The 23,403-nt window shown below is 53.5% G+C and overlaps 2 protein-coding genes across 5 annotated transcripts in view; one reads left to right on the plus strand and one right to left on the minus strand.

The window, feature by feature from the left end:
- HDAC5 (histone deacetylase 5) overlaps positions 1 to 22,465 on the minus strand; it is a 37,670-nt gene extending 15,205 nt beyond the window's left edge. Inside the window, exons 1-3 of one of the 4 annotated variants that reach the window (XM_036267852.1) lie at positions 22,426 to 22,465; positions 16,872 to 17,082; positions 9,809 to 9,880 (exon numbers count right to left, since the gene is read on the minus strand). In XM_036267852.1, coding sequence (XP_036123745.1) covers positions 9,809 to 9,880; positions 16,872 to 16,893 — 94 coding nt within the window. In that variant the 5' untranslated portion in view covers positions 16,894 to 17,082; positions 22,426 to 22,465. Of the gene's footprint in view, positions 1 to 9,808; positions 10,304 to 14,420; positions 16,197 to 16,871; positions 17,083 to 22,425 lie in introns of those variants that run through there. The other 3 variants (XM_036267851.1, XM_036267853.1, XM_036267850.1) reach the window with 3 other exon arrangements.
- HROB (homologous recombination factor with OB-fold) overlaps positions 22,085 to 23,403 on the plus strand; it is a 37,208-nt gene continuing 35,889 nt past the window's right edge. The window contains exons 1-3 of the mRNA XM_036268459.1: positions 22,085 to 22,096; positions 22,441 to 22,587; positions 22,671 to 22,754. Of these exons, the coding sequence (XP_036124352.1) occupies positions 22,085 to 22,096; positions 22,441 to 22,587; positions 22,671 to 22,754 (243 nt within the window). The remainder of the gene's footprint in view (positions 22,097 to 22,440; positions 22,588 to 22,670; positions 22,755 to 23,403) is intronic.

The following is a 23,403-nucleotide window of genomic DNA, read 5'->3' on the forward strand; positions in this document are numbered from 1 at the left end:
TCATCCAGGGTACAAAGCAGGGTGGCAGCAAAGAGCCAGCAGCCAGCCTCAGCCCTCCCCAGCCCTGGAAATGCTCATCAAGGCCCCAAGCTGCCCCGGCTGGTGGGGTTCAAGTTGTGCCATACATTAAGTGGTCACTGGTTCAATTCCTGGTCAGGGCACATGCCCGGGTTGTAAGCTTGATCTCCTGTGGGGGGCGTGCAGGAGGTAGCTGATTGATGTTTCTTTCTCCTCCTTTCCTTTCTTCTCTCTCTCCACAATCAATAAAAACATATATCTATCTATCTATATATCTATTTACATATGGATATATAGATATATTTTTTAAAAATAATTTTATTGATTAAATTTTAGAGCGAGAGAGATAAAATAATCAATGTGAAGAGAAACATCTATCGGCTGCCTCCTGCACGCCCCCCACTAGGGACTGAGCCAACAACCCGGGCATGTGCCCTGACCAGGAATTGAACCAGGACCTCTCAGTCCATGGGATGATGCTCAAACCACTGAGCCACACCGGCCGGCCATATATTTTTTTTTAATGACCCTTCAGCCCTGGCTGGTTTGGCTCAGCGGTTAGAGCATTGGCCCTAGGACCAAAGGGTCATGGGTTCGATTCAGGTCAAGGTCATGTACCTGGACCTGGGTAGCAGGTTCAATCCCCAGCCCTGGTTGGGGTCATGTGGAAGGCAACTGGTTGACATGTCTCTCTCACATAAATGTCTCTCTCTCTCCCTTCCACCTTCTCCAAAATTCAATGGAAAAATATCCTCGGGTGAGGATTGACTAATAAATAAATAAACAAACAAACAAATTAACCTTGAGAGAGAAAAAAGCTCCAAGCTGGCTGGAGAGTTATCAGTTCCTAGGTAAGCCTGGCTTGGCCGGGTGCACTCCAATCACTCAGCCAGGAGGTAAACAGGCTTCAACTTGCTGCTCCGGCAGTGCCGGGGCTGAGGGAGCCGATGCCAGCCCCCTGCCCATGTAAGGGCAGGGGTTCAAGCACTCCTGGCTCCTGGGATATTATCCTGCTCAGGATGAAACTGCCACCAGCAGTGCTGGCTTCCCTTGCAGGAGCCCTGCAGAGAGGGCATGGACTCAGGTGATGGGAATCTCCCACAAGAGCTCCCTCAAAACCACAGCCACCACCACCACTGCCAACAAGATGCTAGCCCCTGCACTACAGTGAGAGCAGCAACCCCACTGGTATGCAGGTGGTGGGATGACCAGTAGGTTCTGCCACGTAGCATTGTTCCCACGCAAGAAGGAAGCATGGGCAACTGGAAAACATTAACCTGAAGGTCCTCTGGAGCCTGGTCAAGATGCAGTACCCCAGGGGCCTGCCAGGTAGTTACCTGGCTCCATCCAAAATGGAAGGGGCTGCATCTGAGCAGCTAGAGTTAAGGAAAGGATAGGGGGACGCACTGAGCCCCTAAATGTAGTCTGCTGGGCACAAGACCTGGGACCTGGCTGGCCTTGCATCCCCTCAAGGATCTGTGCCCTCCACATGCTTGGCATGAGCAGAGTAGGTGGCAGTAGCTGCCATCACAACCAAGCATCTGGAAGGTGAAATGGGTGTGTCATGAGAGGAGGCTCTCGATCACCTCCTGGTGGACAGAGAAAGGTGGGAGAGCCTCAGGAAAGGAAAGAGAGTGGGCAGGACAAATTGGGAATTTGCTAGCAAGGAGACCACTGAAAGGCCAGGGGAGGGGGTCATGTGGAAGGACAAGGCCCTGGGTCCTTCCTTTACCCCCATACCTCCTTCTGACAGAGAGCTGTCAGACAGACAGCCCTGGCCAGTTTTTCTCAGTGGTTAGAGCATCGGCCTACGGACTGAAGGGCCACAGGTTCGATTCCTGGTCAAGGGCACGTACCTGAGTTCCAGTTGGGTCGTGTAGAAGGTAGCCAATCAATGTGTTTCTCTCACATAGATGTTTCTCTCTCTCTCTCTCTCCCTCCCTCCCACTCTTATCTAAAAATCAATGGAAAAAAATATCCCAGGGTGAGAATTAACAAAAGTAAGCCAAACAGCTGACACAGCAATCTCCTACAGGGGGAAGGTGGAAACACTGTCTACCCTACTCCAGACTGCTCCTTCCTGGGGATTCTGACCCTTCCTCCTGGGAGCGGTGGCCCTAGGAACAAGCGGCAATACCATCCTGTCCTCTCGCCTTCTGCAGGTCTGACGGATACTACCCCTGTGGAGAAGCCCAGACCAGGAAGCTGGGTAGGCAGGGCTGAGTACTTCAAGCCATCACAATGACCCTACACATATCAGGCTCTGGCTCAGAAGGAGCCTCCCTGCAAAGTTCATGGGCACAACAGGGCAGTGGCGACAACTTGGTGACACTTTCTTCCCGTCTAGCTAGGCCTCCTGCCTCTCCATGAACCCCCTTGGTCCAGTGGGGGCTCCCACAGCAGATTCTTTGGGCAGCACAACCAGGGATAGCCTAGATCTTTGGGGGAAGATAATGCAGGTGCTTATGGGCAAACTTTAGGACAACTTCTAGCACAGCCTTAGACGAGAAAGACAGTGTCCAGCCAAAGAGACAGTGGTTTTAGCAGCACCTTTGAAAAGAAGGGTTAAAATAAAAAACAGATTTAGCTGCCCAAGAGTAAGGCCAAGCCTTCCTCCTGCTCTGAATACACCAAAAGCCATGCTCCAGCTCCAAGCCCTCTCTTGGAGAAGTAACCAACTCCAGAATACCTGCAACCCAAACAATGGCAGCAGGAAAATGGTACCTTTAGTTCCCCTTGGAGAAGCCCTGGAGGGAGCAGGGCAGCAGAGTGTGTGAAACTGCCCGGCAGACCTAAAAAGCTTAACAGTTAGCTCTAAAAAGACCCCACTCCCAGGAGCCACCAGCCGCAGAAGTCTAGGGAGGAAAAGGAGACCAAGTGTATGTAGAATATGAGAAGGTGTACATTAAGCTGTTTGAAATGTCTACACAGGACAAAAATGAGACCTTTGCTGATAAGCCCTGATCTGAAGAGCCACCCTAACAAAAGAGGAGAGAAGGTGAAAGGGGCTTTTGAGATCATCTGTTTCAATCCCCTAGTTACACAGATGAGTCAACCAAGACTCTTAGGCGCCTGCGCAGAAGATTCTACCAGCTAAGTAGCAGGGACTAGGGACTTGAAACCAGGTGTCCTGACTCCCAGCTCAGGCAGGTGCTCTAACACTAGCCTGTGCAGCCTGGCTCCAATGCGGGCACCCCAGGCGATCAGCATCTACCAGACCCAGATAACTGGACCCTCTGGAGAGCAACAGGCTGGCAGCCCACTCTGGAGGGCAGCGCCTTCTACCAGCACCAATACCCTCAGTAGTAGGCTAGGGAGTCAACAGCTTCCTTAATGTCTAATGACCTTATTCTGTCCCCCTGGAGAATGGGAAAAGGCTCTTGTCCCTTTCCAGGTCTTGAGGGATTTTGGAAGGAGGCAAGGAATAGCACTTCACACTCCTCCCCATGACGCAGATGACCCCTCCCCACTAAGGACGGTTTCCCATGATCTATTTCTGTGCTGTTACGTGATTAGTGAGGCCAATTTAGGCTCAACAGGTTCTACCACAATTCAGACAGCATTTCTACATGTGCAAGCTGGGGATGACTCTCACCTAGCAATTTTCACAATGCCTCATGTAATACACACCACATAATGGATAAGAGCAAGGGCTCTGGAGTAAGAGAAGACCAGGGTTCAAGTCAGGCTCTGTCACTTCCTAGGACAAGGGACTGAGCACCTCCCTGTGCTCTGTGCAGGTATCTGTGAAATGGGAGTAAGAATCGCACCTAACTCCCAGAGCTGTCAGGCTCAGGAGAGCTAACACACACAGAGCAGCTTGGCACAGAGCCAGGAAATCTCAGGAGGTGCTAGTCAGGGCTATTATTAATGGCTCCTGACATTTCCTGGACCCCTGGCAGTCTAGTGAAGCCTACAAACCACTTCTCAGGATGTTTCTAAAGTGAATGAAATAAAATACTTAGAATTATGTGGGGCCAAGTTCACAGACCACCTGAACTTTAAGGAAGTCAGGCTCAGATCACTGCCAGAGTAAGGCCTTAGCTCTCTCATTTTAGACTGCCCCAAGGTCGCTCTATGGTCCTGTCCCAATCAAAGCCCTTCCTGTGGGCCCCACAAAGCACAAGCTGGTGAAGCCAGCAGCTGGATCTCAGTGCTGCAGAAGGAACCTCTGGGAACAGACTCCTCCCAAAGACGGCTCTTCCAGGCCTTCTCTCCTGCCCTGTACCTCCAAGAAAGGCCACTCTGTCCTCTGTGGCTCAGCTTAGCCCGTAGCAGCAGAATCCCTCCTATCCCTCAAAAGCATTACTTAATAGAGATGAGCATGAGTTTTGAGCCCTGCTTTCAGGGCCCCAGTTACGAGCAACCAGAAAGTCTTCCCTGGTATGTAACCTTACTGGGCCCGCTGCAGTCAACACCTCAGTACTACTTCACATCTTCCTGGGCCCCTCTTCTTGCAAGGCAGAAGCAACTTGAATCTGGCTTCAGAAACTCTTAGAATGTTAGTGCAGGAAGGGCCTGTAAATCAGCAACTTAACTCCCCTAGTTGACAGAAGAGGACAGTAAGGCCAGAGATAGAAGAGATTTGTCCAAAAACATCTAGTAAGGAGGTGTAGGAGCCAGTCAGGGCTTAACACCAGCTCTTCTGGCTCTCTCTCTCTACCTCCCACTAAAAAAGTAGGAGAAACCTTGAGGGATGCTCCTGAATTTAATGAGAGATGGAGTGAGGAGCCAAACTCAGTATCAAGGATCCAGGGATCTCAAAGCCCCCAAAACACCAGAGACCAGGAGAACAGGGTAGAAGGGAGCCAAGTAGATGGAATCCCCAGAAATCTTGAGACAGACCATGCCTCTGAAGGACCTTCAGCCTCGGGGTGCAGAGCCCAAGTGCAACGCACAACATGTCTCTCACTAGTGAAGATGGAGTTCATCATTGATCTTGGGCTGCCATGTGGGGGAGAAATAGACTCACTTCTCCCAGCCCAGCTATTTCCAGGAAACACTTGGGCACCAAGCTAGAGGCAATTAAAAGGCACGATAACCATTCAAAGGCTGCAGCTGTTGCTGGGACTGTTCACTCCACACCTGGGGTGGACAGCAGGGGCCTCAGGGCATAACACAGCCCTGAACATCCAGCAGGGCAGCCTGCCCGCCTGCCCACCTGGCCACTTGCCATAATCTCCCACTCCGGCTGGGGTTTAGCCACCTGCTCCCCAGCATCTCAAGACATTCTCCCTCTCCAGACTGCCAGGCTGCTTGGAGCTGGATTTGACTCTGACTGGGGTAACAATCTCCCTCTTTTTGCACTAAGCCCTTCTCCCAAGAGTCCTAAAGCCCACTGAGGCCTTCCAGGGGTGCTGGTGACACTCACTGGCAGGATACTGGGCTCCATAACCACTGTCCACATGACCCCTGTCCACTCCAAGCATGATCCGAGTCTATTCCCATCAGAATCACCTGAGATGTACTAAAATGCTGGCTTCTGGGCTGCCCTAAAGGATATGAACCTGGGGGTATATGGGGCAAGTCTTAGGAATGTGCATTTTATTATATTCCTTTGGTAATTCCAATGAAACTGAAAGTCTGAGAATTACTTTCTCACAGAGTCCTAGGGCTGCCTGCACTCATTTTTGCTGCCAACCTGACAGCTGTTACAGCTGTGTGTGTGTGGACACAGTTAATCTGATTTCCTGTCTGGCAGCTGTGCAGTAGGGAAAGGACAGCTGAGGGTCTCAAAAACAAAAAGAGGGGATGAAGTAGGAGGGGATGGGGCAGGGGAAGCTGTCTGAAGGGACAGGGTGTGCAACTCTGTTCCTGAGGCCCCTTCTCCGGTTGGACTGAAATCCCTATGGGAAGGGAAACAGCTGACCAAGTGGTCCCTAGTATTTACAGAAAACAGTCTCCTCTCAGAAACCTCTAGAGTCTCCTCAAGGCCAGACTGGTCTCTATTGTCTAGGAGCACAAAATTAGAGATACAAAGACAGGTCAACTACATAAGATTTGCAGGTTATGAAATGCATAAGGGCACCTGACCAAAAGGGGCAAATTGGGGACTAAAATCCAGCCCACAGTCAATTGCTAAGCCATGCACTCTGGTATGAGGATATCCACCTGAAAGAAGGGCCACTTTTAAAAATTTGCACAAAGGAGCTCTTGCATGGGTTGGCAGTGGCCCTACACAGAGACCTGAGTCTGAATCCCAGCTGTCACTTACTCTGTGACCTTGGGCAGGTTCCTTAACCTCTCTGATCCCTCTCAATTATAAAACATGGTTATTGCCCTGGCCGGTTTGGCTCAGCGGTTAGAGCGTCAACCTGCGTCCTGAGAGACCCGGGTTCGGTTCCCGCTAAGGGCGCATACCTCGGTTGCAGTTTGTCCCCGGCCCTGGTCGGTCGTGCGGGTGGCAGCCACTCGATGTGTCCCTTTCACATCGATGTTTCTCTCTCTCTCTCTCTGTTCCTCTCTCTCCCTCCCACTCTACCTGAACAAAAAAATGGGAAAATGTCCTCGGGTGAGGATAAAAAATAAATAAATAAATAAATAAATAAATAAAACATGGTTATTAAGCCCTGGCTGGTTTTTCTCAGTGGTTAGAGCATCAGCCCATAGACCAAAGAGTTGTCGATTCAATTCCAGTCAAGGGCATTGACCTTGGTTGTGGTTTGGTCCCCGGCTCTGGTCAGGGTCATGTGGGAGGCAACCAATCAAAGTGTCTTTCACATTGATGTTTCTCTTTCTTTCTCTCTCTCTCTCTCTCTCTCTCTCTCTCTCTCTCTCTCTTTCTCTCCCCCTCCCACTCTGTTTGAAGATAAATAGAAAAATATCCTTGGGTGAAGATTTAATAAATAAATAAACCCTCTTTTTTAAAAAAGGCTATTAATACCTTCCTAGAAGAGATAAGGTAAGGGAAGCACCTGAAACCCTGTGACTTGGTACACTATTAGTTCCCTTCCAATCAGAGTCTCACCCTTCCTACCCTCCCCACACCCTACGCCTACTCCAAGCCAAGCTTGGAAGGATCTAAAGAATGTGAATATGAATATCCAGGGGAAACCCCAATACCACACCATGACACTTCTCAATATCCCAATATCCACGGCATCTTTTCCTGATATAAGCAGGATATACACCCTTACTGGAGAAAGGAGACTCCTCTTCTGTGCCTGCTCATAATATCCTGCACGCTGCCCAAACATCAGCTCTGCCCAGTCCAGGCTGAAGGGGAATCTAGGGCCCAAAGACGGGAGGCAGGGGATGCCCCTGCGCTAAATTCTGGGGAATGCCACGCAGAGTTCAAGCTCTCAGGCTCCCCAAGCTAGGCCTAGATGAGTGCCCACTGTGTGCTAGGCTGTTGTGGAGGAACCCTCAAGGAAGACCCAGGATGGCACTAGACCTAGGAAGAACTAAGCTGTGATGTCCCCCTCCTCAAGCAAGAACAAGAGAGTGTCCCGCATCCCTCATGGGCTCTGCCTGCCAAGACTCTGGCTCACCCGCTGGGGCAACTTACCATATCTGTCTATTTACCCAGAGTGCCAAGGCCCAGAATAGAGCCTAGGAATCCTGCCATCAGCCCTGGACGTTAGCCCCTCAAGCATCATTCATTCATCCATGTGCCAGGCACTGTGCTAATGCTGGGAAATGGCTGTGAACAAGACAACCCAAAGAGCAATGGATGTCCCTAAAATGGGGTTCCATACTTGCTGCTGGATTAGGCAGAGTCCACCCTGGAGAGCCCCTATTGCCCAACCCCTCATGCTGCAGAGGACTGGCAACACACACTGCACAAAAAGCATCCCTGGACACCTGCTTTTCTAGCCACTGGCTCTTGCATCCTGTCTGGAGACCGATCAAGAGACTGGGTGGTATGTGTGGGGCCAGGGTGGGAGGGAGGGAGATCAAGCTGCCTGAACCCTCATGGCCATGTTTATCAGGGGTGGATTTTTTTTTAACCCAAAGGTTAAAGTGTTTCTATTTGAAACATCTATTTACATTCCAGAGTCAAAAGAAAAAAGAAAAAAAGCCAAGGCAGCCGAGCTCCCGGCCTATATCTGTCCCCAGCCGCGTCACAGACACAGCATCAGAGTTGCGCAGGGGGATCATTCTTAGCTGCTGAGGTGACTCACGCCTCCCTCCTGCCAGCATGGACCACGCCACCACTCAGAAGGCTAGGCAGTGTGTGTGTCGAGGGGTGAGACAGGTTCTGGAGAGAGAGGCTGGCTGGGGTTTCTATGCACAGGCAGCCTTAGGGAATAGATGGGGTAGTGGGGTTCCAGACTGCAAAGATTCTGGGGTTTAACTTGAAAGAAGGTGAGAGAACATGCTGAGGAGAAAACCTCAGTCCAACTACCAACTGCTGCTGAAAGGCAAGGGACAGTGGAAACAGGGCAGGATGGGTGAACTGATATGGCATCAGCCAAATGGGGTAGAGCTGCCCCAAGCAGATGCTCTGCAGAGTTAATCCTTTGCTTTCCAAGAGACCACCTTGACTCCTGGAGGCTTTGGGATAGGGGTCAGCAGATAGGGTCTTTAGCTACAACTACTGACTAAACTAGACCAGGGCTAGACCAGCCCTCAATGTTTACACTCCTTCCCAGGGAACAGTGTAGGGACTTTGCAGGGCTGATCTCCAGAGTTATGCCCCTACCCTAGGAGACTACACGGGCATCCCTGCCCAGGCAGATGGCAAGCCTTGTTCCAATCGTTTTCCAAATTTTCCCGAAACATTCATCCTCTGACACAACCCAGTTCAGCTGCAACCTTATCCCTGGATGGTTTAAAGCCAAATCACAGCTCCCACCTTCCAATTCAAAGCTTGTGACCCACGCCCACGTACCCAGAGGCAAAGACTCCCCATACATACACACACAGACACCCACACCCAAGTGCCAAGCCGCCACCAGGAGGGGCCAAGTGGGCATGGATCCAGCAGGCCCCTCCCTCGAGGAAGCATCTTGTGGTGCCGGCCTGGTGGGAAGGTTGTGCCAGAAAGGCCTGATGCTGCCAACAGGTTCCTGGGAGGGAGGGAAGAAGGGAGGGAGGGAGGGAGGAGGGGAGGGAGGAAGGGAGGGGTCCAGCTCTAGGGGACCCCACCCCCAGCCAAGAGCCAAAAAGTCCCTGCTGTGAAGGTGGCAGGGTTAGGGGCTCCTCAAGCCTATATGAAGACATCTCTTTGCCCTCATGAGATGGAAACAAACCAAGGCCTGGGAGGAGGAGAGCTACAGGGGAGCTAAGACCTAAGGCAGCAAAGTCCCCCTGACATCCCCCTGCCAGCCTTTGCCTAATTCTACCACAGCTGCACAAGCCTCTTCCCTAGGTATCTGATTCCCAGGGGACTCCTGACTGAGGACTTGCAGAAATCACTGTACTGGACCCTCTGATCCTCAGAACCCAGCCAGAGGAGCTCAGGCAGCCTTATTCATGTGCACACTCAGCTATGGCTGTTTCCCCTGCCCAGACCTGGGGGGTGGGCAGCCTGGAGGCAGGTCATTGACCTACTTCCTCCCCTCTGACCATGGTGCCAACTAGGCCAGGATCCTCTAGCAATCCACAGACCCAGCAGTTAATGCTGACCCTGCCGGAGGCCAAAGGGCCTTGAAGAGTACAACTGAAGGGAGGGCAGGAAAACCCGCCTCAGTAAGCATGGCTCCCTGACTACCCATATTCTCAACACAAAGCCCCCCAGCAAGACCTAAGCAAGACCCCATCTGGGTGAGGCTCAGAGCCAGATGCTCAACCCCACAGACAAGGATGCCCAATGGCAGAGGACAGGTGGGGACACTGAGACACTTACCTGCCACAGGGATGCTGTGTAGAGGGGTCCGAGGCAGGATTTCCAAGGATGGTTCCCGGCCTGACATCCCATCTGCTGAGAAACAGGACTCTGTCTCATAGATGGTTTGCAGCATCTCCACAAGCCCCTGAGCCTTGGGCACCAGCAGCATGCCAGAGGGGGCCGCCCGAGGCGGGAGTCAGCCAAAGGAAAGGTAGTTGGGTGGGCCCTCAATGCTCAAGGGCTCTCTCAGGCCACTGCTGCTGGGACCCGCACTTAAGGAGGTGCCTCATCCGGTCTGGGCACTCCTGACGGCAAGAGGAGGCAGGAGGCCCCAGAGCTACAGGCTGAGCTCTCCCCTAGAGGGGCATCAGACCATCGGCTTGTCCCAGCTCTCAGGAGCTGGAGTATGGCAGAGCACTCAGGGAACAGGAAGAGGAGCTCAGCAGGCAGGCGGGCTCTCTGTGTTCCCTCCCAGCCCTGGGTGACAGCTCTGGGACCGACTCCCTGCTCCTCCTTCCCGAATGAGCCGCCGGCAGCTGGCAGGAGACTGAAATAGCAGTTGGGGGAGGGCCCTGTCTATAAATAGGTGGAGCATGCTCAGGGAGCCACAGGCTGGCTGCCAGGAGCCAGGGCTTGGCGAGGCCCCATGGGGGGAGGCGCGTTCCACCCCAGGAGGAAGCGCCAGGCAGGGGGATGGGAACAGGGGAGGGCCTGCACTCAGGGCCAAGGCCACAGAGCCAGTGGCCAGAGTCTAAGCTGGGGAAGGGCACCATAAGAGTACCCATGCATCTGGGAGCAGCTCTGGTGCTGCTCTTGGCAGGCGAGGGGCTGGAGACCAAAAAACAGTTCTATTCTCTATCTTCCTTCTCGTATCCAGAGCACGTTTAGGAACAAGAGGAAGGGTCTTTGAGAGGGTGGCAGACAGGGCCACCTGGCCAACCTCGCATCTTCCTTGGAGTCCTCCTAAGAGCCTGATAGAAGTTTATTTAAATTCTGCCCTTCCTCAGAGCTGGGAGGACCTCTTTACCTCCTCAACCAACAGGGAGACCCCTGCACATCAGCTAAATGGCAACTCCCTTCAACATATTGGGGTATCACCTCTGGAGGCTGCTCAACTTCCTTCCAGGGAGCAGGAGACTTCCTGGACAGGACTCATTCCCACCCAGGGAAGAAGACCTGGGAGCACAGCTGCCCATTCTCAGAACACAGGTATTCTTCCCCCACAATGTGCCAGATGCAATGCTAACAGCACATACACCACTTCAATTATTCTGCATGATGACCTCAGGAGATAGGTGTAGATCAGGAAACTGAGGCACTGAGACATGAAGTCACTCACCCTTGGTCCTATAACTGCATAAATGGTAGGGCTGGAATGTCTTCCCTCTAACTACCACAGCCCACTGCCTCCTGCACAACAGAGGGAAGCTACCCCAGGATTTCCGTTTACAGGTATGAACCATAGAACCCAGCTAGGAACAGACTTGAGGTTGGAGCCCCTCTAAGAAGAATCAAGAGGCTGCCAGCATCCAGCCCTTCTCCACAAGCCCCAGAACTGACAGAGCAGCTCTTGTTTTGGGGTGCTACTGGGATCTAGGGCTGGTGCCCCAAGAGAATTAGTGACACCCACCTACCCTGTCCACTGCTGGCCCATCTCTTCTCCTCAGATTGTGCCTCCCACTGGTACAGAGATCCCACTTGGCCCCCTGACCTCACTGGAGCCTTTTAATAGCCTGGTTATTCCTGGGTCTGTATCTCCCTCCCCCTTCCTGATGTCACAGTTGCTATTTTGGAGCCCCCTCCTGGCCCCTTCTTGCCCCCAACTCCAGGCACAGAGCCAGGGACACCTGTCCTCTCCCTGGACTGGATGACCTCACCCTCTTGTCAGGAGCCCAGAAGGAGCTGGCCAACCAAGGACACAGGGGCTGTGGCTCCTGAAGCCCATCTTCCCACCAGCTTCTGCCAGCCAGGAACAGCAAAGGTACCTCCTATCCTTGGGTGGAGAGCACATTGACAGGAGAGGTGGCACAGGTAAGCTTTCCCAGGTCATAGAGTGGCTGGCAAGATGTGTATTTGGAGGGTAGGGGGCAACAGGACCTAAACAAATATCTGGAGCCTCAGCTTCTTAGCCAAGGCAGACTCTAGAAAAATGGTGATGGAGTAGTACTCCAACAGGGGTCTGAAGTTGATGCACACCTCAAGGTAGGTCACAGGACCTCGTTTACTACCTTCAACTCCAAACTCATCCCAGCCAATTAGGTTCTCTCAAAAGGAAGGGAAAGGAAGGCCAAGGTCCCCTCAGTGGTGTGATGGGTAGCAGACTCAAGGGAGCCCAGAAAGCCAGGGACAGCAGCCCCTCCCAGCCCAGGACTCCACCCACCCACGCTGTTAGCAACCGGAAGGGCTGGCTAGCCCTGTCCTGGCCCTCTTGTCTGCCCCGGGCACAGGAGAGTATGGCAGGGGAGCCCTGTTCTGGAAGAGAGGAAGTCACCAGTTATAATGACTCAAAGCAGGGCCTCCAGAACCTGGAACAGCCAGAAACCTAAGGAAAAAACTCTGCTTAGGGAAGACAGGAGCATTCAGGAGACTGGGCATCCAGAAGAGGCCAAAGCCAGGGGCTTGGGGCAATTACCAGCACTGTTATGATTTCCAGTAACAGCATGAAGTGGGAAGCAAAGTGTCAGACACAGCCAAACAATCCTCAATGTGGTTCTCAGAATCCTCCAGGGGAATAAGAGGAGATGGGGACAAGTGACTTTTTTTACTTCTGAGTTTCAAGTGATGCATCAATATCTTCCTAATGCCTAACCTCAATCCTTCCTGCTCTATAGCCCCTCTCCTCGTGGTTCATGTCTCTACTGCATCCCCACCCATCCACTGCTCCCATGTGTCACACTACAAACCTTACAGAGCACCCACAAAGCATGGGGGTACATAAGCCTCATTCAGAGCTAGCACCATCCCCTCAGAACCATCCCTTGGACACTGGGGTCAGACCTCCCAACTCCCTACATCTGGAGGAGGGGAACCTAATCTTGGCTCCTTAGGCTCCTCCAGGCTCCCATTTCCTAGGCCCAAAAGACTGGGGTGGGACCTGTCCAAAAGGAAGAAAGCAAGGTCTGCTTTGTGCACAATACGAAAGCCAAGGGTTGGCCCAGGAGCACCCCGGACAGAGTGTGGGGTGCCAGCTTCCCTGGGGTCCTAGAGTCATCAGGCCTGCTGCCCTCCAGTTCTCTCCTGCCCTTTGAGCCCAGTCATGCTGGAGCCTGTTGGCATCACCTGGAAGCTGCCATATGCAGATCCCATGCTAGGTGCTGGCTGAACCCTCTCATTTGAAACCAAGTTCAGGAAAAACATGAACACCTACTTTGGCATCCTCACATCCCCTCAGGGTTGACCCTGTCTCCTCCTACCATCCCATGCTAAGCCTTTAATCCCTTTGGAATGATGGAGCTGGGAAGAGGAAGTGGAGCAGACCCCAATTGTTAGTGAGCACAGAGGTGCACTGGGGGCACCTAAGTGGAGAAGTGACACCAGGAATCCACTTCCCAGACCCCCACCCCACACTGGCACTAACCCACTTTCTTCTCCTCGGGGCTGGCTGCTCACCTTCCCCAGGGGCTCGAAGGCAGAGCCTAAGCCGGAGACTGGGAGGCAGGCCGCCCAGGTTCCTGGTTCCACCCCATGCCCATGCCCCAGTTTCTCTGGTCACCCAGAAAGGAGGGGGCAGCTGCCTTCCCTCCCTCCCTCCTGGGAAAGGGAAGGAGAGAAAGTGTGGAGTATGCTGGGAGGTGCTAGGCAGGCAGGTGTTGTCATGAAGTTTGTCTCCCTCCCACGCTGTGGATAAGAACCTGGCTGCCTTCTCCTGGGGCCCTGTCGCCATCTAAACTGGCTCACACAGCAGGCCTCACTCCTGCCCTCTCCTCTGGGCAACAGCACGGAGGACAGGGCAGTGACCAGAGCAGGCCTAGGTCCTAGGTCTCAGGGCAGCTCCTTCAAACTAGTAGGGCCAAGCCCAGGCAGGGGACAGATTCTGCCAGTCCTTCAATCCCACTGAGAGAAGCAAAAGTGATCAGTTCCAGAAAAATAAAGGAAGCCTAACTTCTCAATCCCCCTTTTGCCTGAAGAGAAGCCAGACACCAGGAAGCGGCTTCATCAGGAAAGCAGGCAGCCCCCTCAGTGAGCTCTGCCTGTACCCAGGACTGGGAAACAAGCACATCAGGTGAAATACTGCTGTTGGGCCCAACCTAGAGATAAGTGAGTCAGCTCCCACTATCCCAGGAGGAGGGGTAAACTCCAGAAGTAAATCGCCTCAAGTGTCTACCTGCCACCCCTCACCCAGAACTTCCTCTTACTAACTTGTTTGCTATGAGGGCAGGAGTGGGCCACCTTCTATTTTTCTTCTGTTTTCCCACAAGCCGAGCTCAAGGTCTCAAATGTTGCGGATAGTCAGCAAGAACTTATCAAACAGGAAAGCTCCTGCACTGACAGAAATTTAGGGGAACCCAAAAACAGGACTATTCTGTGTCCTAAGGAAAAAGGAACGAGTCTTTGGGAATTCAAGAGAAGAAGGAAATGCTCAGGGGCTGGGCCACCCAGACCCTGGGGACTAACCATTCATCATGCCTACCTTTCTCCCTAGCCTCGTGGTCCCCTGCTCTTCTTGGGCCTCTCTGAAGAGTGTCCACAGGGGAAGTAGACACCTGAGTGCTCCAGCTACAATACGTGGTTTCATTTTACTTTCGTGGAGTCCAAAGGCACATGGTATCCAAGCCTCTGCCTGGCACTGGGCACCTGCAACCCCAGCCCAGATGCCACCCTGAGCTCTGGGAATAGCAGACGCAGAACCCCTTGAAGAGGACAAGCTGGGTGGAGGTGCTCCCTGGAGGAGCTCTAACTCTACAAGTGGGACAGCCAGTCCTGGAGCCCCAGGAAAACTTGGCGGGAAGGGCCTGAGGAGGGGAGGGGTGCTCCCAATCAATGATCCCAGTTCTGAGGCCTCCCCATAGTCCTAAAATGAGGTCCCCAGTTTCCAGTTCCCTCTTCCTCTCCCTCCTTCCCAAACAAGAGAAGACAGCATCTCCCCCTACTGGGGGGATCTGGAAAGCCCGCCAGGAGGCACAGCCAGTTCTACAGGCCCCCTCAGGAGGCCCCTCCTGGCAGGGCACAGAGCTGCTCCCAGGCTGCCTGCTCCGGTGCTGGTGGAAGCCTTCAGCTACTACCATACTCCTGTCAACCCTGGCAGAAGTAGCTGCAAGGAGAACTGGGACCACCAATATCTGGAAAGGCAACCCATCAACTCAAGGTTGATTATTTTAGCCTTTTACTTAAGGAAATAAAATCTCATAGCTGGGAAATGTCCTTCCCAAGCCACCAACAGATGCCTCTGGACAGCTTCTGTTCCCTTGGTCGTGGCTTAGACTCTAGGCCTGGTGTGACTGGAGGTGGCTCCCGGACAGGTCAACATAGTAGCCCAGTTGGCACTACTGCCAGGCACAACCAACCCTACTAAGGAACAGTGTCCAGCTGAGGTGGACAAGGGACTGATGAGAACCCACCAGGCCTCTCCTCTCCCTTCACTAGCCCAGACTCAGAGGAGGAAGCAGGAAGTCAGAGTTCAATAGCCCAACCTCCATTATCCAAGTCACACAGACCTCTCCATGTCTACCTGGCAGAACCCCTACAGGCTGAGGGAAGGCAAGGGCAGAGGTGGGAGGATCTGAGAGGGAAGCACAACCCCTGCAGAAGGGGGCTCACCAGGCAGAGCTGACTCAGTAAGTCTCAGGAGTCCAGACTTCTCCAGCTGGCACTCCACTCTGCCCACAGCCTATGCCCTGAGCATGTCGTGCTGGGAAGGAAAGAAAGGAAAGGGGGCAGGCACAGCCTTGACCAAAACAAATGTCACAAAGCCAAACAATCCCACCAGCTTCCAGTTTCTCCGAGTCTGCTGGACCCCCCAAGACCTGGTCAGGGCCTTTCCCACATATCGCCAGCAGAGCCCCACAACAGAAAGCACCAGGCCCAGCAAATTGACAAAGGGGAAGGAGACATGAAGGGGCCTGGATTCCTCCCTGATGCTACTTCTGTCTCTCTTGCAAACAGGTTTTCATCTCTAGGCCCTAGTTTCCCTATCTCTAAAAGAAGAAAAAAATATCCCTCCACCCTTACAGAAAAAGATGTGGGGGATAGGATAGGCTGTTGAGCAAGAAGAGCTCTGACCCTTTAAGACTGTACAAAAGGAGACAGCCAAGGAGAGAAGGCAGTTATTACTTTGACCACACTGACCCATGACCCTCCTGTGAAACTCCTGAGGGTCCAGCTCAGGCCTCTTGGACACATCTTCATGGGCATACACCCAGACCCACCCACACACAAAGCTGCCTGGAGTCCCACCCAGAGACTATTTCTGGCAACATGAGGCAGGCTCCTAAGAGCAGAGAAGAATAGGAAATCTCAGAGTCAAAGACCCCAAATTAGGAATCCACCATGTCTAGTCCAAAGGGAGAAAGGGTAGTGTACCTGACTCAAAGGAGAGAGCCAAGACTCCTCCACCTACACGTCACTGCAACCCCACCCCAATACCACACCCCCCAACACAGACCAAGCCCAAAGACCCCGCAAACCTCCACCAAAAAAAAAGTATGGGACACAGAGAAACATGCCACCAGGAAGAGAGTCGCCACCACAAAAAGGAAATTTGGTATTCCGCTATTGTAGGGAACTTCTTCCAACACCATCTCTGGACTGCCCAGAGAGACTCAGGGATCCACACCCCCTTTCAGGCCTGCCTTTCTTGGTGAACAGGGCAGGACAGGGCTAAAACTAAAGGGCCCCTAGTTGAGAGGGCAGGCATAGGGACAGAGTTGGACCCATGTCCTCCAAGGGCCAGTCCAGACTGTTGACCCATCAATTCTCAGGTATACCCTGTGATTAATAACTTCAGGTTCACCTTTGTCCTTTTCTCACAATGCTTCTTCACTCCTGACCCCCTTGTTCCCTTATAGCTCAAACTGGCCTAGGTTCTAAGTCCATTGCAGCCAAAGCCACCCAGGGTGCCCTTCTCCAGCCTCCCAGCTCTTACCCGACTCGGTGGGAGAGTTCATGCCGGCTCTGGGCCTGCAGGAAGCTGGCGTTGGGGGCTGGGATGGGAGGGAATGGAGCTGCGGTGATGTCAAGAGAGACAGACGATAACAGACAGACGGACGGGACAGGAGCCCGGGACCGCTGTGCCTCTAATGCCCATCCGAGGCCATCCTTCAGGGTGAGGCAGTCAGGCACTCAAAACGGCATCCCTGGAGAGAGATGGAGCAGGGTTAGAGGTCCAACTCAGGAATCTGGGAGTTGAAGGAGACCTCAGAGCTTGTCAGTTTACGCCTGGGGAAGAGAAGGAGGGACAACTGCCCAGAGGCACAGTGGGAATTGGCAGAACTGAACCAAACCCTGGTTTCATCTCTTTCTAACTGGTGAGGCTGCCAGCACTCAAGGAAAATGGCTATAGTAGTCACATCCATACAAACTCCTTTTCAGGTGACAGTGCCCACTGCCAGGTGGAGATACCTTACAGATTCCCAAGGGTACCCCAAGTGGGACTAGATGTGTACAAAGGAGAAAGTGCATGAACTCTGTCCATGGCAGTGGGGAGATGCAGGGCTGACCTGGAGTCCCTGGTTAAGGGAGAAACTGGTATCCCAGCCCTAGCAGCCTGGATTGGGATTCTCAGGTGAGTGTCATCTCCCTACTCTCTGATCCTTGTGTTAACTCTCAAAATGTGATGTGCTTCTATCTGGGTCTCCCCCATTTAACAACTGGTCAGGGAAAGAGGGTAACCCTCTTCTACACATAACCCATCCTGTTTCTAGGAATTTGGAAAGGCAGAGACATTCACCCCACATCCAGTGACCCCCAGACTTGGGTCCAGGGCCCAAGCTCAGGGCTTTGTGTATATTGTACAGGCTGTGCCCTGTTTAAGGTCTGAAATCCAGCCTGTGCTCTGCCTGTGCTCAGGCTACGGGTCACCCAGGCTGAGTCCAACCAGAATAAGGGACACAGTTTTCCAGTTTGTACAAAGGCAGCAAAAGGCCCAGTCGTAGGCCTGCCAAGGCCAATATAGTAATAGAGGAGGATGTCCCAGTATTAAAAGACCATGAGTTTGCCAACCTGTCCCCACTCCTCCCAGAGCTAGTCCTTAAGCCTCAGATACTACACACTCACCCACCCACTTGAGCCCATCCCTAAACAGCCCACAATCCACCCCAGACATGATCTCATTCATTTTCTGCCAAAAGAAGGTAAGCCCTCCAATACCCAGTGAAATTGAGATAGCAGGAAGCAATCAGATGAGGCTAAGAGGAGCTGGATGTTTAAGCCCTAACAATGCTCCCCCAGCCAGGAACAGGCAATTAGCTCTGCCTCTGGATAGTCCCACCTCCTGGCAAGATAAATTCTCATCAAGGATTCCCAGGGGTAGGGTCCATGTGGAAGGGAGTAGCCTGGGAGTCAGCCATGGTGGGGACACAAGAGCACACACATGCACATGCACTCATACACACACTAGGAAGACCTCAATTCTTCATAGGCCTACTTGCTGCTTGCTCTTACCCACACGGTTCGGACTCTGTAGCTGGAGAAAGGTGCACTCAGACTGGGGAGGTGAGAAGAGGCTGAGGGGCTGTCAACAGGCACAGGTGTGGGGCAAGGACAAAAGAGGCTGTGCAGGGCTGCGGCCAAGCTCAGGAATGCAGCAGGTGGAGCTGCTGGTGCCCTGGCAGGGCCAGTGTGGGCAGGCAGCTCAACCTGTGCCCAGCCCGTGCCCACCCGGGCTGGCGCCCAGTCCTGCTCACACCCTTTCCCGTGGGCTGGGGCACACAGCTTCAGAAATTCCCACGATTCCCAGCAACCCAAATGGCCCAGCCCATCTGCCTAGTAAAACACACCTCCACAGCAGGATGCTCAGAAGGGGCAGAGCCTCAAAGGTACAAAAGCTGCTCAGAAGTAGAGCCTCAAAGGTACAAAAACTAAGTCAATATCAGTCCCAAGTCCCCATCGTTCTCACCCCTTGGGGAGAAGAGGAAAGAGGGGTCCCTAGAACTCCCAAGAGCTCAGGACTCCTCCCCACCCTGCAAGATGCAGCAGACCCCTGGGTCCTGTCCACCTCCAGGGTGTCAGCCAATACTCCCATCAAGCCTCCCCAGTGAACAGAGGCCTCCATGGGAAACAAAGCAGCATTCACTGCCTGATCAGGACAAGCGTAGATTCTTGTCTAGGGTGGGGCAGTTTGATGGTTAAAATCTGAGCTCTTTGGTCCCTCCTCTGCCAGAGAAAAATCACTGCTGACTATTGTCATACGAGGGTCTCAGTGGGCAGTTGGGGACTAAGAGCTGTGTGGCTCCTGGATGGCAAACTAGTGAGCAGCCCAGCTTCCTTGATATCATAAGAAGGCAGACTCCAGGAGACTCAACTTGGTCTGTCAGACCCCTGTCCCACCCTAGGCCCCAAACTCACCTCCAACCTCCAGCCAGGATGGTAGGGCAAGGAATGAGGGAAGCATCTCACCCTACAAGCTCATGGCTAAGCCAGGGGAATTAGGGCAAAAACCCTGGGGTGACATCCCCCCCACATACACCCCATTCATGAGCAATAAAACTCTGGAAGAGGGTGGGAGGAGAAAGACAGACAAGTGAGAGAGATATACACCAATGTAATGCTCCAAAGACCACAAGTTTACAGTGCTGCCCTGCAGGGATCTTGTCCCTCAAATAGCTCCCTCAGAATTCCTGGGGAGTCAGGTGTCCCTTTGAGGGCCTCTCTGGAACCTGGATGCCAGCACCACCTGGCAGCCTTGTCCTAACATACCAGCTGTGGCCCTGCTACAGGCCCAAGTTCTGAGTACTGTGGTCAGGGTCCTCTGCCCAGGTCACAGGCAGCCAGGTGAGCTTCTAAACCAAATCCTGTGAATCTAAAATTGTCCACAATCTGAGATTTGCCCCAAAGACTTCAACTGAAAGATACAAACCCATACATTCCATCCCAAGGCGCAAAGGACCTGTCATCTTGACCCTTCCTGACTGTAGCCATGGGAGACCATTTTCCCCAGCCTCCAAGAACTTTCACTGCCTGTTCCTTCCCCAAGCTGGACCGACCACCAAGAAGCCTGGGATTATCAGAGTCATGAGGGTTAGCTGACTTGGATGTCCAGACTCCAAACTAAGAGAAAGGGGGAGAACAACAGGGGAGGAAAAAAGGCACCAGGCTGACAAATTCATTTTTGCAATCAGCCCATTTCTGTTTGTCTGCTCAGACGCAGCTCCAGGCATCTGCACAAACCAGATGGAGGAGGCTGCTATTTCTAGGAAAAAAAAAGGGGGTGGGGGTTGAGAGAGGAGGGAGGGAGGAGGCAGAGGCAGAGGGCAGAAGACCTGGTCTGTTTGACCTAAAACTTCAGGCAAAATGATACCCCCTCCCCAGCACTACTAGACAGGGTCCTCATTCAAGAGAGGGCTGGGGTGAGGTGGGGTAGGGGAGAAGAAAGGCAGAGAAAGTTTAATTAGCCAAAGTCGGCTACAGGCTACAATAGGCCCCCTCACAGGCAGGCTGCATCAGGTTTTCATTCATGAGCAAGCAACAGTGCTCCAAAAATGCCAAGAACCGCCCCCCCCTTGCAGTCTCCTCCCCCCCCAACAGGAGTGCACCCTCTAGCAGGCTGGCTGAGCCTGATGCCGTGTTCCAGACATCCCTCCTCAAAGGGATGTGAGTAGGAAGAATTAATTATTAAAGAGCAGCTGGTACTTCAGCACCGACTGTACTCCCCCCCAGCTCCTATAGTTAGTCCCCCTCCTCCCCTCTTATGCAGAAACACAAACTACCCCCCCATCCCCAGGCCTCATTTCTAAACACACAGCTAAGATGCCACCCCTAGGGAAGGAAAAGCAAACCTTTGTCTCTGCAGCTACTTGGAGGGGGTGGGGCATGTGATACTGCTGCCCCCTACTCCCTCCAAACTATGGGATGCAGCCAGAGGAGAAAATGTTGGAGAGGAAGGAAAGGCTGGCAAAGAGCTAACATGTCCTCCATCCTTGCCCCCAAGTAACCTGCACCTGGTATCTGTCTCTTTGATCCCTGGCGAGCATATTTTTCCAGGAAGGAGTGGAGATACTAAGGGCCCACCCCTCCAACTCAGAGAGACCCCTGCCTGCCTTGTCAAGGCATAGCCTAGATCCAAGTCCAAGGGGGGACAGAGCAAAGAGAAGATTCAAGAGGAGGGGCAGGAAGCAAACCAAGAGATCCCCCAAGCTTTGTGTTTAGGAGGGAGAAGAAGGAGGGAAGACTGGTATGAAGAAGCAGGCAGCCCCAACATGGCTCGCCCACCATCCCCAGCCCAGCATTTCAACAGCTAGTATAGGCTTAGGGGCCCTGCTGCCTGGAACACAGATTGAGGACACTCCCAGCTTATATCCTATGAGCCTGAAAAGGCCCAGGGCAAGACCCAGCCCCTAGTTCAAGTCCCACAAGGCAGTCTGATCAGGAGTCTCTCGGGCCAAGACTCCTGGATCCTTTTGTTCATATGATCTGGCTCCATTCTCCCCTCCCAGTTGGACCCTGAACCCAATCACCATCATCACCACCCCCAACCGCCAAAGCTAATTCCAAGCCCCAGGAGAACAACACTGTCATAGTTTCTTGAGCATCCCCCCAAAGCAACTGCAGACGCTACCCATAACCTCATCTAAGAAGGCCAACAGTGGGGTATCAGGTGGTCACCTCCTCCCCCAAATGGGGCACCATCACCTTCCTTTCTTCTCCCCCAACAACCAGACTCCCAGATTAATTACTTATCACCCAGCAAGTCTCATCTTCCCCAGGGCCCCAGATAAGGGTGGGGTAGGGAAGCAGCCTCCTCCAAGTTAAAAGACACAGGCAGTATCACTGCCTCCATGAGATACAGACCCAGGAAAAAAATGGGGGGGCATCCATCCCAGACAAGGAGCGGGGAGCTCCCATCCTACCCCCCCCCTCTGGCTCCAGGGTGTCAGACGGGAGAAGAGAGTGGGAACAAACGCAGTAACGCCTCACAGAGGAGGTGAGAATAATGGGAGAGAGAAATAAGGTGGGCCCGTAGACCCCCTCTTCAGGCACGCAACTCAAGGACACAAAATGAAGAATGCGTTCTTAGGTCTGGGTAGAAGCGCTGTGAGGTGGGCAGCGCTCCTCACCTCAGGGTACCAAGAAAGGGGTGCCCGGCGAAGAGGGGTCTGCAGAGAATTTGGATGCAAGACTCAAATCACTCTGCAACGCAACATGCGCCACTCGGTAGGGGACAAATCAGATCGACCCGGCCGAGTCCGGGACATTTGGGAGTGAGGGTCGCGGGAAGACGGGCCCCTCCCTTACCTGCAGGAAGGCGCCCCTGCACGGAAGGGGCGGGGAGGGGCGCGCGTTGTAACCCCGAGGCCCGGCTCCCGGGTTGGCGATGCTCCCGGGGGGCGCCGGCCGGCACCGGGAGCCGGCAGGAAGGAAGGGGGACGCGGAGAGCGGCGCGCGGGGGGCGCCTGCGGACAGCGACGGCAGGAGGAGGGTGCGCCGCCTCGCGTCCCGGGGGCCCAGGGGAGGTGGAATCCGGGGTGGTGCGCTGTGCTCACCCCCTGTGGCTCGAGCTCCGGCTTCGCGGGCGGCGGCGGCAGCAGCGGCGGCGGCAGCAGCGGCAGCGCCTCCCCGACGGCTCCTCCATCTTTGCGGCGGCTCCTCCGGCTCCGCTCGCCGCCGCCACCAACAACAACATTCGGAGACGTCACTCCAGTCACGTGACCCGACCCCGAGCTAAAAATAGACCTAATCCCCCCCCCACTCTCGCTTCATCTACCACCAACCCCTCCCCTGCCTCTAGGCCCTCCCCGCGGGGCGGGGCCAGCAGAGCCACCGGGACAGCTTCTTAAAGGGCTGGTACCCAACGAAGAGCTGGGCTGGGAAGGTAGTGGAAGGCAAGGGATCCGAGCCCAGCGAATAGTGCTGGAAGGAGCGTTGCAGGCGGCCGGGAAAGGCTGCTGGAGCTCAGCCTTTGGGGAGCCTGATTTTCCTCCCCGCGCTTTCTCGACTTCCTTTTCAAACCGTGGATGGTGCAATCGTTGCCTGCCTAAGCTTCTTCCTAACACGCCCTACCACGGTGGGGGAGGGGACCTGGGGCTGGGAGGGCCGCGGAGGCCCCAGCCAAGATGCCAATCTAGGGGTGGATGACTGGGACAAGTGTTGAGCTAGGACCGCACACACTACATCTGTACCAGGGAAAGAAAAGACTGGGAAAGGCGGCTTCTCCGACTCCTGTCCCCCGAGTCGGTGAACCCGCCCGGAGTGTACCCAATAAAGCCTGACCAAAAAAAAGAAAAAGAAAAGACTGGGAAAAACCAGGATATGGTTGTAACAGTCCAAAGCCTTCAAAAAAAGACTTCCGGTCCCTGACCTTGGTGCCATCCTCATCTACAATTCCCCTTAGGACACCATATGAGTATTGGTGATTAAACCTAGACAGTTTGTCAATGACTCAGTAATTCCACTAACAACATTTATCTAAGGAAATAAACATTTTTATGTTCAAAAATTAGTATGGAAGAAAAGAGAGTATA

The sequence above is a fragment of the Molossus molossus genome, unplaced genomic scaffold, assembly GCF_014108415.1.
Source record: "Molossus molossus isolate mMolMol1 unplaced genomic scaffold, mMolMol1.p scaffold_m16_p_19, whole genome shotgun sequence".
Lineage (NCBI taxonomy): Eukaryota > Metazoa > Chordata > Mammalia > Chiroptera > Molossidae > Molossus > Molossus molossus.